The 13,267-nt window shown below is 41.2% G+C and overlaps 1 protein-coding gene and 1 pseudogene across 8 annotated transcripts in view; one reads left to right on the top strand and one right to left on the bottom strand.

Annotated features, from left to right (window-relative positions):
- Nucleotides 1-13,267, top strand: part of PLEKHA5 (pleckstrin homology domain containing A5) — a 236,646-nt gene that overhangs the window by 202,376 nt on the left and 21,003 nt on the right. For all 7 annotated transcript variants that reach the window (XM_082636505.1, XM_082636500.1, XM_082636504.1 and 4 more), the window contains one exon: nucleotides 13,056-13,157. In XM_082636505.1, coding sequence (XP_082492631.1) covers nucleotides 13,056-13,157 — 102 coding nt within the window. The remainder of the gene's footprint in view (nucleotides 1-13,055; nucleotides 13,158-13,267) is intronic.
- Nucleotides 8,005-8,877, bottom strand: LOC309812096 (COMM domain-containing protein 7-like; annotated as a pseudogene). Its single transcript has one exon. The product of its transcript is annotated as a COMM domain-containing protein 7-like (transcript).

The following is a 13,267-nucleotide window of genomic DNA, read 5'->3' as shown; positions in this document are numbered from 1 at the left end:
TTTTTTTTTTTCTTTTTCCCTATTTATTTATATCTCTATTTAACTGGGCTTTCTTTAGGATTTTTCTTTATTATAACAAAAATTTAATTTGTTAAAAAAATTTAATTTGTAATTATTAGTTAATTATAACAAAAACAAAGGGTGGTCTTTGTTTTTTTAATTAGTGGGGCTTTTGTTCTTTGTGAAATAGTTTTACAGAGAAGATAAATACACCTGGTTATATATTATGAAAATGAAAAGTTCTTAAAAATGTTAAAATTTATAGTGTTAAGAAAATACATGTTTTATTTTAAGGTAGTAATTGGATTCATTTAACCACCCATTTCAATTACAGGTTCCTGTGAAATGCTTTTAAGACGCTGTCAACATTACCATTTTATAGCTGCAGTGTGATCTAAGTTTAGATGATAATTTTGAGTGAGAAATATAATTAGCAGAATCTTTTAACCCATAGTCAAGTTACTTGATAAAAGAGTCTCTTGGGATTACCAAATCTAAAAGTCTTACTTAGAGTATGTAAACTGAGTGTTTTATGAGTTTAAACAGTCTATTTTAGATCCTGTGATGTCATCATTTCTAAAGACAGTAAGAGCACCTGCCCAAGCAGCCCTTTGAAAGAGGAAAAAACCACCTGTTATAGAAAACTGCTAACACACCCTTGACTATACCTTCAGTGGGCTGTTTAGGGGGCAGCTACCTTTTAAGAAAGTACACAGACAGTATAGCTTAACTAAGAGAGGTCTTTCCAAGCTGCGAAGCTACCAGAATCTCAACATGACTTCAATTCTAAACACTAAATTCACATTCCAAACATGAACTGTTTTTAAAGGAATATACCATGGTTTTATATAAATCAAAACCTGGTTTTTGTGCCTCTTAAGTACCTTATATTTAATATACTTATTCTTTTTTTAAAAAAATACTATTATTGGGACTTCCCTGTTGGCGCAGTGGTTAAGAATCCACCTGCCAATGCAGGGGACACGGATTCCATCCCTGGTCCGGGAAGATCCCACATGCCAGGGAGCAACTAATCCCATGTACCACAACTACTAAGCCCACATGCCACAACTACTGAGCCTGTGTGCTGCAGCTACTGAAGCCTGTACGCCTAGAGTCCATGCTCTGCAACAAGAGAAGCCACCGCAACGAGAAGCCCGCGCACCGCAATGAAGAGTGGCCCCTGCTCACCACAACTAAAGCCCACACACAGCAACAAAGACCCATTGCAGCCCCCCACAAAAAAAATGTGATGAATGATTGAACTGAATGACTTACCCAACATTACAAAGCAAATAAATGCAATGCCCAGAGGTCAAATGCAGGTCTTCTAACCATAGTCCTGAAGACTTAGATCTACATGGCTTTTTATAATATCATCATAAAGAAACTATATGAACCTAAAATGTTGTCTGCAAGCGAGAAGTCATTTAATTCGTCAGTGATGGGTAGGATTTGGAAGAAAGAGGAAGTCCACACAGGACAAAATGCTCTGAACCATACATAGCCCAGAGATGAGAATGTGCAGGATATGTTTGGAGAAGCAAAAAATAGAACTGACTGGCTGACTGAAATAGAGGATGCTGATTATGAGATAAGAAAGGGGAAGAGGGGTTAAGCTGTCAGTTCCAAGCTAATGAAAAGCTCAGTATCCCTGTGACAACCTGAGTCAAACCAAAATTAAGTTAGAAACTATTTCATGATTTCATGTCTGTTATGGAAAGTTCTAGGGAAGTACAGTGTTCCATTAAACTGTTACTTCTTCCCTTACCAAATAGGTTTCATAACTTAAATCTGATCAGTAGGCTTAGGATTTGCTCCATCCCAGAGTAACTCCAGTCCTGATGGAAGTTTTATCAGAATATGTTCAAAGAAATTAATCATGTTTGAGTATCTCATTTTCTGGTTGTTATCCCATATAATCACGTCCCTGGGTATTTTTTCTTTGCCTTCAGCATTATTCAGTGGTCATTACAAACCCTCAATATGTTCTTCTAAGACACGTTTTAATGCATAGAATACAAAGTATGTTATTTGTGCCTTTATGTAAACATACTCATTTTTGTAGCTTAAGGCTATAAATGATGCATTTATAACAATACACTGGACATATGGTTGGCACTCAGTGGTTGTTGATTAGCCGTAAATTTGAACTACATTTATGCCAGCAGAATCCCAAAGGATTCCTCTGATTCTTTCACAGTTGATTTGGGGCATTGGTTCAAATCCAAGCCTTGAGTTATAAAAGATACAACATAAGAGGTATAACATTAAGGCCTCCATAGATCAAAGCTTTGATTCTGAGAACATCTTCTCCTCACCTGGTCGGCCACTAAGGTATTAAAACTAGGATTAACACAAGGTAAACATGTAAAGCAGTGTTCCCTTTGTGTTTGATTTAATTCTTTTTTTTTTTTTTTTTTTTGGCTGCATTGGGTCTTTGTTGCTGCACCAGGCTTTCTCTAGTTGTGGCGAGCGGGGGCTACCCTTCGTTGTGGTGTGCAGGCTTCTCATTGCGGTGGCTTCTCTTGCTGCGGAGCATGGGCTCTAGGCACGCGGGCTTCAGTAGTTGTGGCACGTGGGCTCAGTAGTTGTGCCTCACGGGCTCTAGAGCACAGCCTCAGTAGTTGTGGCTCGCGGGCTTCAGTAGTTGTGGCACGTGGGCTCAGTAGTTGTGCCTCGCGGGCTCTAGAGTGCAGCCTCAGTAGTTGTGGCTCGCGGGCTTAGTTGCCCCGCAGCATGTGGGATTTTCCCGGACCAGGGCTCAAACCCATGTCCCTGCATTGGCAGGCGGGTCCTTAACCACTGCACCACCAGGGAAGTCCCTTGATTTAATTCTTTTTTTAAAAAATAAATAAATGTATTTTTTTATGGCTGTGTTGGGTCTTCATTGCTGTGCGGGGGCTACTCTTCGTTGCACTGCATGAGCTTCTCATTGCAGTGGCTTCTCTTGTTGCACAGCACGGGCTCTAGACGCGCGGGCCTCAGTAGTTGTGGCTCACGGCCTCTAGAGCACAGCCTCATTAGTTGTGGCGCACGGGCTTAGTTGCTCCACAGCATGTGGGATCTTCCCGGACCAGAGATTGAACCCATGTCCCCTGCATTGGCAGGCGGATTCTTAACCACTGTGCCACCAGGGAAGTCCTTAATTGAATTCTTGATGCAGCATCTCCTCTCCCTAAGCCCCACCCACCAGACACACACGTGCTTTAAGCATATAATGACTTTGTGTGCTCTCCTGGCCTCTACTTCTTTTTTTCTTTCTTTCATTTTAATGTTTTAAATTTTATTCTACTTCTTTTTAACTTAAGCCTGATTCGTGAGAAAATTTTTTATAGCAGTCAGTTATACCTTGAAAGTTTTCAATGTGTTGCTGCCTTTGCTTAGGTTTTCTTCTGAAAGCAGAGCCTGGGATGAGGGCCTGGGCTCAGAAAGTTTATTTGGGAGCGATTACAGGAAGCCGAAGTGAGGGAGGGAGTGTGGAAAATGAGACAGGGAGGAAGAAAAGCCAATAGGGGTTTCAGTTCTGAGTTGGTCACCACTGTGGGTGACCCTCAGGGGACCGTCTGAGGAAATGAGCTGAATGTTTCCAAATTTTCCGCTGAGAGGCGGAGAGGCTAGGGTATCTATCACTCCTTGGTCGAAGTTGCCCCAGGGTCCTTAATTCACCCACATTTCCAAACCGCCTTAGCTAATTGACCACGAACGCTGGCACACGTGGAGCTGAACCACAGTTTCTTGAAATCAGGTGGGCAGAGGGCATAAACATCTGCTGCAGTCACCTCTCTTGGGGAGTTTACATTAGGCCTTATCTCTAACTGTAAGAGAAATATCCTCATGCTTCATCCGCTTAACAGGTGCTGCTTTTATTCTTTCCGACAGTTCAAGGAGCCAGGTAAAGCAGACGCTATGCACATATCTCAGATGAGAATGTGGGGCTCATCCAATAAGATATATTTGTATTTCTATATTTTGTACATATATTGTCTGGTTTGGTCCTTAAGCAAATGCTTTGTAAAATAGATATAATTATAATCTCCATTTTATTTTCATTTTTATTACCTCCACTGCACAGATGAAGAAGAAACTCAGGTTCATAGAGGTTAAATGACTTGCGAAAGTGACATGGCCAATATGAAAAAGTCAATACCTAAATCAAGGACTTTTTAAATTCTAGGGCTTCTATACTTTCTGTTCCACTTCACTGTCTTTGTGGTCACTGATTTGTACTTTCTGAAACATGGAATCAAACCTAGATTCTTTTACTCAGAAATATAAAATTGGGATTTCATAGTTCAATCCTGGGTTTTGGCACCAAATTAATTAATTAATTAATTAATTAATATTGGACTTTCAGATATCAGAAAACAAGTATAAAGGCCCCCAGTCATCCCAAATGGCTGGTAGATGGCTTATGCATTTATCTACTGCAGAATAGGACCAATATATGAAATAATAGTAAATACTGTGAATATTTCTGGAACAGTTATATTGAGTGCCAAATTCCATTATAAGTGCTTTTACATGTACTTAAGCCACATAATAACCCTTTGACAAGGGTACTATTATTACTATGATAAAAATGGAAAACTGAAGCACAGAGAGATTGCCCAGGGTTACATAGTGAATAAGCATTATGTATAGACTTCCATTAGACTTATTTATGTTTTAAACCGGCTTCTGCATAGGAGGGCCATGAGTAAACGGAGATTTTAGACTAGAATGGGTAAACTTAAAGGGGCAAGGGAGGAGGACAAATGAACCTCCTTGAGGAGAAGCTTGCACATTAAATGTTTTCATATTCTCATTCTCAGTGTAACAAAGAGCTACTGAGAATTATGGTGACAGCAAAGTGTGATTTTTTTTTTCACAGAAGATCTTTGACATCTATGAATTGTCACGAATACACTTTGAAAGATTTCAAGATAGTTTTTAAGTACCCTGGTCATTTCATGATTACAATACTGCATTCCCAGAAATAGAGACAGTCAGGTGTGATACACCTCCTGATGTGCTGCAGTGGAAAGTACCCAGCAACACTTGTGAGGTTTGGAAAATCAAATGTGAATCTCAGCAAGCCTCAATATCCAACTAAGAGTTTATAGGAAATACAGGAAACAGAAGAGCAAACTAAGCAATACCACAGGAATTCAATTAACAAAATCTAGCATCAGAGAAATTCTACAGAACAAGTGACCCATTCTCTTCAACAAATAAGTAGCAAGGGAATAAAGAGGTGGGGTGTAGGGAAATTGTTATAGTCAAAAATATTTTTTAGGAAATTCCCTGGCAATCCAGTGGTTAGGACTTGGCACTCTCACTGCTGGGGCCCCAGGTTCTATCCCAGGTCAGGGAACTAAGATCCCACAAGCCTTGCGGTGCCACCACAAAAAAAAAAAAAAAAAAAAAAAAAAAAAATATATATATATATTTCAATATTTTTTAAAGGAATACATATTAATGATTTAAATAAGTAAGAATTTGCCTGTTATTTTTGTTTCATTTTCATTTCTTTTCTTTAGAAATGCATACTGATTTATAAATGAAATGATATGATGGCTGGTGTTTGCTTTCAAATAATCTCACAGGGATAGAAAATGGATGCTGTAGATGAAACCAAATTGGCCATGTATTGATAACTATTGAATTTGGGTGCTAGTGGGCTACTTTTGTTTATATTTGGAAATTGCCATTGTGTATGTCTGAGAAAGGTTAAAAGAAAATTCACAAAAATGCTAACAAAAGGGTAGCATAATAATAGGTCTTTTTTTTCATCTTATCCTGTATTCTAATTTTTCTACTTGTTTAAAATTAATTTGTTTTATTTTTGGCTGTGTTGGGTCTTTGTTGCTGCACGCGGGCTTTCTCTAGTTGTGGCGAGTGGCGGCTACTCTTCGTTGGGGTGTGTGGGTTTCTCATTGCAGTGGCTTCTCTTGTTGCGGAGCATGGGTTCTAGGCACACGGGCTTCAGTAGTTGTGACACATGGGCTCAGTAGTTGTGGCTTGCGGGCTCTAGAGCACTGGCTCAGTAGTTGTGGCACAGGGGCTTAGTTGCTCTGCGGCATGTGGGATCTTCCCGGACCAGGGCTCAAACCCGTGTCCCCTGCATTGGCAGGAGGATTCTTAACCACTGCGCCACCAGGGAAGCCCCTTCTACTTTTATAATTATAAAAATTTATTATATCTTCAATTTGTACAGTAAAAAGTAACGACTTTCTTTGAGATGGAATATTGTTTTGTTTCAAAGAGAAGATTAGAAGAGAAACTAAATATATGAGTTAACGATTATAATTAGCCAATGAGTTAAAGATTATAAGTAGCCAAAACAGATGACTATAATTGTTATCGTAAACTAGAAATTTAAAATAAAGGTAGCTCTGTAACCATTCCTGATTTAGTTGAACCTCACTTTATACCGTTTGAATTTGGTCCCTTGCAACATCTTTTTTGGTTTAAAAAAGCCAATATTGGGGAATTCCCTTGTGGTCCAGTGGTTAGGACTCCACGCTTCCACTGCAGGGAGCCCAGGTTTTATCCCTGGTCAGGGGAACCAAAATCCTGCAAGCCGCGCAGCGTGGCCAAATAAATAAATAAATAAATATTTATAAGCCAATATAGTAGTCATTATTAGATAGTATAGTAAGATATGTGCTTAGTAAATAGTGATTTTTATTTGAGATGCAGTTATGTACTAAGGCAAGTATAAAATCATAAAAGGCATTCTTTTTTTAAAAAAATTATTCAAAGTACTAAACACATTCTTAAAAATCTATAGCAAGAAATTTCTACATCCTGAAGGTAAAAACGAAATCAGATTGACTTTATCTTGACTGATCTCAAAAATCAACTGCTTCTAATACCCAGTTGACAGAATTGTTATTGTTGAGTGGTAGTGGCCAAAATTAATATTTTTGTACCTAATCCCCAAAACATAACAGTAAATTTAGGTAGCGCAGTATTTTAATTATCCAAGGTTTAGTAGTGGACATTAATCTGTAATATTTAAAATCGAAGAGTTGGCGCTTAAGAAGCTAATAGTCACATATCTATATTATTGCCTCGCCTCTATTTTGAAAAAGAACATCTACTGCCAATTCCTCACCAAAGCCTTATGCTTCATTTTTTTTTTTTCTTCAGAACCTATTTTATTCTTCTTCTAACCACCAGAGAAGGTCAGCTTGAACCAAAACAAGCTGAAATAGCCTCAGAAGGCCCACCTCATTACACACAACAGGGCAAAACCTGAAGTGAAGCCTCAGTTTTTTTCAGAGCAGACCCAGCATGTATTCTTACACAGGTGTCCACTAAAGACTGATCAACAAAGCACCACCACCACAAACATACAAACTCTGTTGGGGGCTCCCCCGTGTGTCATTCACGGAGTCTGCTGCTTCCTCAGCCATAAGCAAGCCCTTCCTTGTTCTTTTTTTTTTTTTTTTTTTTTTTTTTTTTTTTTTTTTTTTTTTTTTTTTTTGCGGTATGTGGGCCTCTCACTGTTGTGGCCTCTCCCGTTGCAGAGCACAGGCTCTGGACACGCAGGCTCAATGGCTATGGCTCACGGGCCCAGCTGCTCTGCAGCATGTGGGATCTTCCCGGACCAGGGCACGAACCTGTGTCCCCTGCATCGGCAGGCGGACTCTCAACCACTGCGCCACCAGGGAAGCCCCCTTCCTTGTTCTTTTGCAGGGCAAGGTCCTCAGTGTGTAGATTGATAGACCGTTTGTTTACTCTGGAACTTGGAAAGGGAGGTGACTCAACTTATTTCCTCCCCTGCATCTGAGATGCAATCACTTCTCTGAATATCTGAACGGTGACCTGCGAGATAGGTGGTAAAGGGTCCCTCAACAAAGACACTTCAGGACCAGCCTGTCAGTCTCCTTAAGTACTTAACCCTTTGTTTTTCAGAAACCTTTGCACCTGGGCTCCCAAGGGGCAAGCAGGCCCAAAGGAGCGGCCACAGGCAGGCCTGGGAGCGAGCGGCCTTTCTGAGCAGTCACCCGGGAGGAGGAGGGGGCAGGGAGGGGCGAGGTGGAGATTCAGGGGGACAGAAATCAGCTGAAATGCTCCTTGCTGGTTCTGACTCGCTCCATCTCGTGCAGGAAGCTGTAGAACTGAGGCAAGGTTAATTCTATGTATAAATTTTCCGTTTGGGGCTTCCCTGGTGGCGCAGTGGTTGAGAGTCTGCCTGCTGATGCAGGGGACATGGGTTCGTGCCCCGGTCTGGGAAGATGCCACGTGCCGCGGAGCGGCTGGGCCTGAGAGCCATGGCCGCTGAGCCTGCACGTCCAGAGTCTGTGCTGTGCAATGGGAGAGGCCACGACAGTGAGAGGCCCACGTACCGCAAAAAGAAAAAAAAAAATTTCCGTTTGATTTCCTTTCTTAACCACCAACTTTAATTGTAAAAACATACTTCCCACTTTTTCCAGTTCTCTGCTCCCAGACGTCACTCCAAATGTCCACTCCATATCTATAAGCTGGTTAATCATCAGAGTCTGACCTCTGGCCCATCGAGCAAGGGTGGGAGCATTCTGTTTCCACTTTTCAGAAAAGTAGGTGGCTTTCTCTTCACTGAGACCCAGAGTTATGAAATCAGCCCGGACCTGCTCAGCTGTGAGACTCTTCTTCAAGGCACCATTTGAAATCAGGAGGAGGCTCTTCACGATGCTTCTGACGGGGCCGGGGCTGATTTGCTTGGTGGTGGCAAATTCAGAGAGCTGAGCCATAAACCTTTCCACCTCTTCTGGCTCAGTGAGGCAGTGGAAGAGCACTTCCTTCAGGGCTGAGAACTTCTGCGCGCCCAGCTGGTTCAGCTGCTGCGCATAGCCACCCTCGGCCCTGGGCACGGGTCGGGTCCTGCGCGCAGTGCGGGCGGCGCATAGCGTCCGCTCAATCCCAGGGACCCCCAGCTCCCGCGCCTCCCCAGACTTCCTCCTTCACACTGCCCTTCAATTTTTAAATAGAAAATAGAACAGGGATTTACCTGGTGGCACAGTGGTCAAGAATCCACCTGCTAGTACAGGGGACACGGGTTCGAGCCCTGGTGCGGGAAGATCCACATGCCATGGAGCAGCTAAGCCCGTGCCCCACAACTGCTGAGCCTGCGCTCTAGAGCCCGCGAGCCACAACTGCTGAGCCCACGTGCCCTAGGGCCCGCGAGCCGCAGCTACTGAGGCTGCATGCCGCAACTACCGAGCCTGCGTGCCGCAGCTACTGAAGCCTGCGCACCTAGAGCCCGTGCTTCGCAACAAGAGAAGCCACCGCAGTGAGAAGCCTGCGCACGGCAGCGAAGAGTAGCCCCCTCTCGCCACAACTAGAGAAAGCCCGTGCGCAGCAATGAAGACCCAGTGCAGACTAATTAATTAATTGATTGATTTAATTTTTTTAAAAATCCTCTCTCATCTTTTCGGTAGTCTGGTGTTTCACTGCCTCTGAGGATTGCAAACCTACTTGTAGTTTGTTTATTTTTTTCCCCACGGTGGCCGAGTCTTGCCTCAGTACAGACTATAAAGAAGTAACCACTATTAAAATGTACTTGTTCCAAGTCTTAAACTTGGACTAAGTCAAATTTTTTTAAAGTTTTCTGCCATCCCTCTAGCAACTCCACACATGCACACACGCATTTTTTTTTAAAACCTTTGTTAGAGTAGGTCATATTCTCGGAAAAGTACACATGTTTAACTGCGCAAATATGGCTAACACCCGTAGCAAGGCACTGAATTCTACTAACGTGCCAGAAACTTCCCTCCCAGTGATGGCTCTTCCCCAAACACCACTGCCTAACTTTTAAACTCTACATTAGCTTTGCCTGTTTTTGAACTTAGCAAAAGTATAATCATGTAGTATATACTATTTGCTTTTTTTTAACATTATGAGGTTCATCCATGTGGTTGTAAATTGCAGGATTTAACTCATTCTCTTAACTGTATGGCATGAAGATCCATGTTTTTATTGAAAGCACTGCTGTGTTTCCTGACTTGTGCCTGTGATTTTAAGATAATTGTATATTTGCAAGTCATAACCCCTTTTAATTGCCTTAGTGTACCTATATATTATCTTCTTGACAAAAAAAATACTAATCTCATATTTAAAGATTTTTAACGTTGTACTTGTATAAGCCACTAAATTCTTTAATGAAATACTCAGCCAGGTGTTAGGAGGACTGATGGTATGCCAGTGCTGCTGCTTTTCTTTCTGTCCCCGTTGACTTGTATTACTACCCACCCATAATCATGCTGGAGGAGCCCAGAGGTAAAGGCAGAAACAGGCCCAGCAGGATAATGGGACTCAGGCCAACTGGTACAGTACAATGGCAGGACTTTCCAGGTTAGGAAAATTGAAAGTATATTGTGTTTCTTCACCCCTAGAATATTAGTAGAGTAACCTCTACCTCTCAATCTCTATTTTTCATGTGTTTCTGTAAGAAAGACAAGAATTCCCACCATCCTAAAATGTTCTTGTACTTAGTTGCCTCTGCAGCACCTTTGGTCTCCCCTTGAACTTTTCTACAAAAGAGGCTCAGTGTCAGCCTGGCAATGCCATCTCATTTCATTGCTGGGCTGCCACTGGGTCTGTTATCCTCATTTTACCCTCCCTGAAGCCTTCAAAGGCCCACTATTTAAATTTGCGGTTTTTGTGGTGCTTACAATTTAGAAGATGGCTAGAATCAATTTTTCTTTTCTTTTTTGGCCACGCCACATGGCTTGCAGGATCTTAGTTCCCCATCCCGGGATTGAACCTGCGTCCTCAGCAGTGAAAGTGTGGAGTCCTAACCACTGGACTGCCAGGGAATTCCCTTTTTTTCTTTTTCTTTTCTTTTCTTTTCTTTCGTTTTCCAGGCAATTTTTCTTAAAGGAGATCAATATCCTTATTGATTCAGGTGAAAACAGTTTGCTGAAGCCAAGTCAGGAGGGTAATATTTACATAATATAAATGAGATTAAAATCTTTAGTCCTGTACCACTTTGCCTTTTTAAAATTTAATTCACTGTGAAATCTGCATAATAGACTCCCTAAATTATATAATATAGAGATGATTAAAAAATCTCCAGTGGTTTATCTCTGCTTTTTTAAAAAACATAATCCATTGTAAAACCTGCTTATGGACTTCCCTGGTGGCACAGTGGGTAAGAATCCACCTGCCAATGCAGGGGACACGGGTTTGAGCCCTGGTCCGGGAAGATCCCACATGCCGTGGAGCAACTAAGCCCGTGCGCCACAACTACTGAGCCTGCGCTCTAGAGCCTGCGAGCCACAACTACTGAAGCCCGTGTGCTTAAAGCCCGTGCTCCTCAACAAGAGAAGCCACCGCAATAAGAAGCCCGCAATCCACAGCAAAGAGTAGCCCCCCCGCTCAGCGCAATTAGAGAAAGCCCGCCCGCAGCAACGAAGACCCAACGCAGCCATAAATAAATAAATTAATTATTTTTAAAACCTTATAAGGAGACATCTTAAATTCAAAAATCAGTTATTCCAAATGGCCCAAATTTTAACTCATTTTAATTTTTAAAGGTAATTTTCATTGCCTAAGTTTTTAAGCAATTGTAAGCTAGTTGCAGAATATAGAAAATAGAGAACCTCTAGGATCTGGAATATTGCTGCTTTTTTTTTTTTTAACTGTTAAGATGATTTTCAGTAACCTCTCTTCTACATTCAGTACCCTCTTTTCTTATCCCAAAACTATTGCTGTTGTTAAACATTTCCCAGGGGAGCTTTGCTAAGAGCAATTCAAGTCAAGAAATCTATGGTCAAGGGAAGTTCTTAGACAAGAGTTACTAATTCATTTTACAACAGCATTCAGTAAACATTTGTTGGTTGTGTCATGTGTGCCAACACCACGCTAGATACTGGTGACAAAATAGTGATCAAATATAGTTCCTGTCCTTAGTTTATCAATTTGACCTCATACCACTCTCTGAAATGTCTGAAGAGCATCTACACTCCTGTGGAATAGCTTCCCTGAAGCAGAATGACATGACAATGTAGTTTTGAGCACTTGTAGAATTATTCTATATTAAATAGATGACAGGTGGATAAGGATCAAGTACGAAAGTTTTCTCTGTGATTTGAGGGTTTGGGGGTAGTTTTTTTTTCCCCAAAGGAGAAAAGTATAGGTGGGTAGTACCTCTATTGAGTCTCTAGGAGCAAAATTCACTAGATTAGTTAGCTGAATTAGCTTCATTACATTACTGTAAATTTATTCTAAGTGAAGTCACGTCAGGCTTCTGGTGTTATTGAAAATCCAACATGCTAAAAAATACAACCTATTTAGTATTTTTATTCCTGGACAAATTTTAATCATGTCAGATAAGTAAGTGCTTTATTTATGCCTTTTCTGCATTTAAAAAAATCACTTTCAAGAAAAATTTTAATGTATTACTATGAATAAAATAACGCGTTTTGGGCTTCCTTGGTGGCACAGTGGTTGAGAATCTGCCTGCTAATGCAGGGGACACAGGTTCGAGCCCTGGTCTGGGAGGATCCCACATGCTGCGGAGCAACTAGGCCCGTGAGCCACAACTACTGAGCCTGCGTGTCTGGAGCCTGTGCTCCGCAACAAGAGAGGCCGCAATAGTGAGAGGCCCGCACAGCGCGACGAAGAGTGGCCCCCGCTTGCCACAACTAGAGATAGCCCTTGCACAGAAACGAAGACCCAACACAGCAAAAATTAATTAATTAATTAATTAACTCCTACCCCCAACATCTTCTTAAAAAACAAAACAAAACACATTTTCTCAAAATAAAACTCTTTAGATATTAGAATCAACTGAATATTTTGATGTCATGAATGAATAAATAATGTTCAGGTGGGTTTGTTTGGGGTTTTTTGGTTGTCTAGGGTTTTTGGGGGAGTTTTTTTTAGTACTTTTGAGTATAGCAGCAGCACAATAATAAATAATTCAGTTCCTCAGTAAATTTTTCTTGAATTGAGCAAAAAAGAGAGGAAAAAAATAAAGGAAAATGAGTTATAAAATTTTTTATGTTGTCCATTGTAAACTACAGGATTGATAACACACCAGCACATTTTCTCCATTAAAGTAATTAAAGCTCTGATTTCAGGAACTGGAACGAGCATGGAGAGAATATGATAAGTTAGAATACGATGTAACTCTCACCAGGAACCAGATGCAAGAGCAGCTAGATCGCCTTGGTGAAATTCAGGTACAGAATTATAATATTTTTACATTGTTTTAACTGGCTTTGACTGGTACTGTACAAACCATCTTGTTAGCTTCATGCACACCCTAAACAGTTTTTGCATTGTTGGCTAC

Source organism: Mesoplodon mirus, assembly GCF_964341445.2.
Source record: "Mesoplodon mirus genome assembly, chromosome: 11".
NCBI classification, from domain to species: Eukaryota; Metazoa; Chordata; class Mammalia; order Artiodactyla; family Ziphiidae; genus Mesoplodon; species Mesoplodon mirus.
Note: the sequence above shows the minus strand (reverse complement) of the source record. Positions and strands in the feature narration are given on the sequence as shown.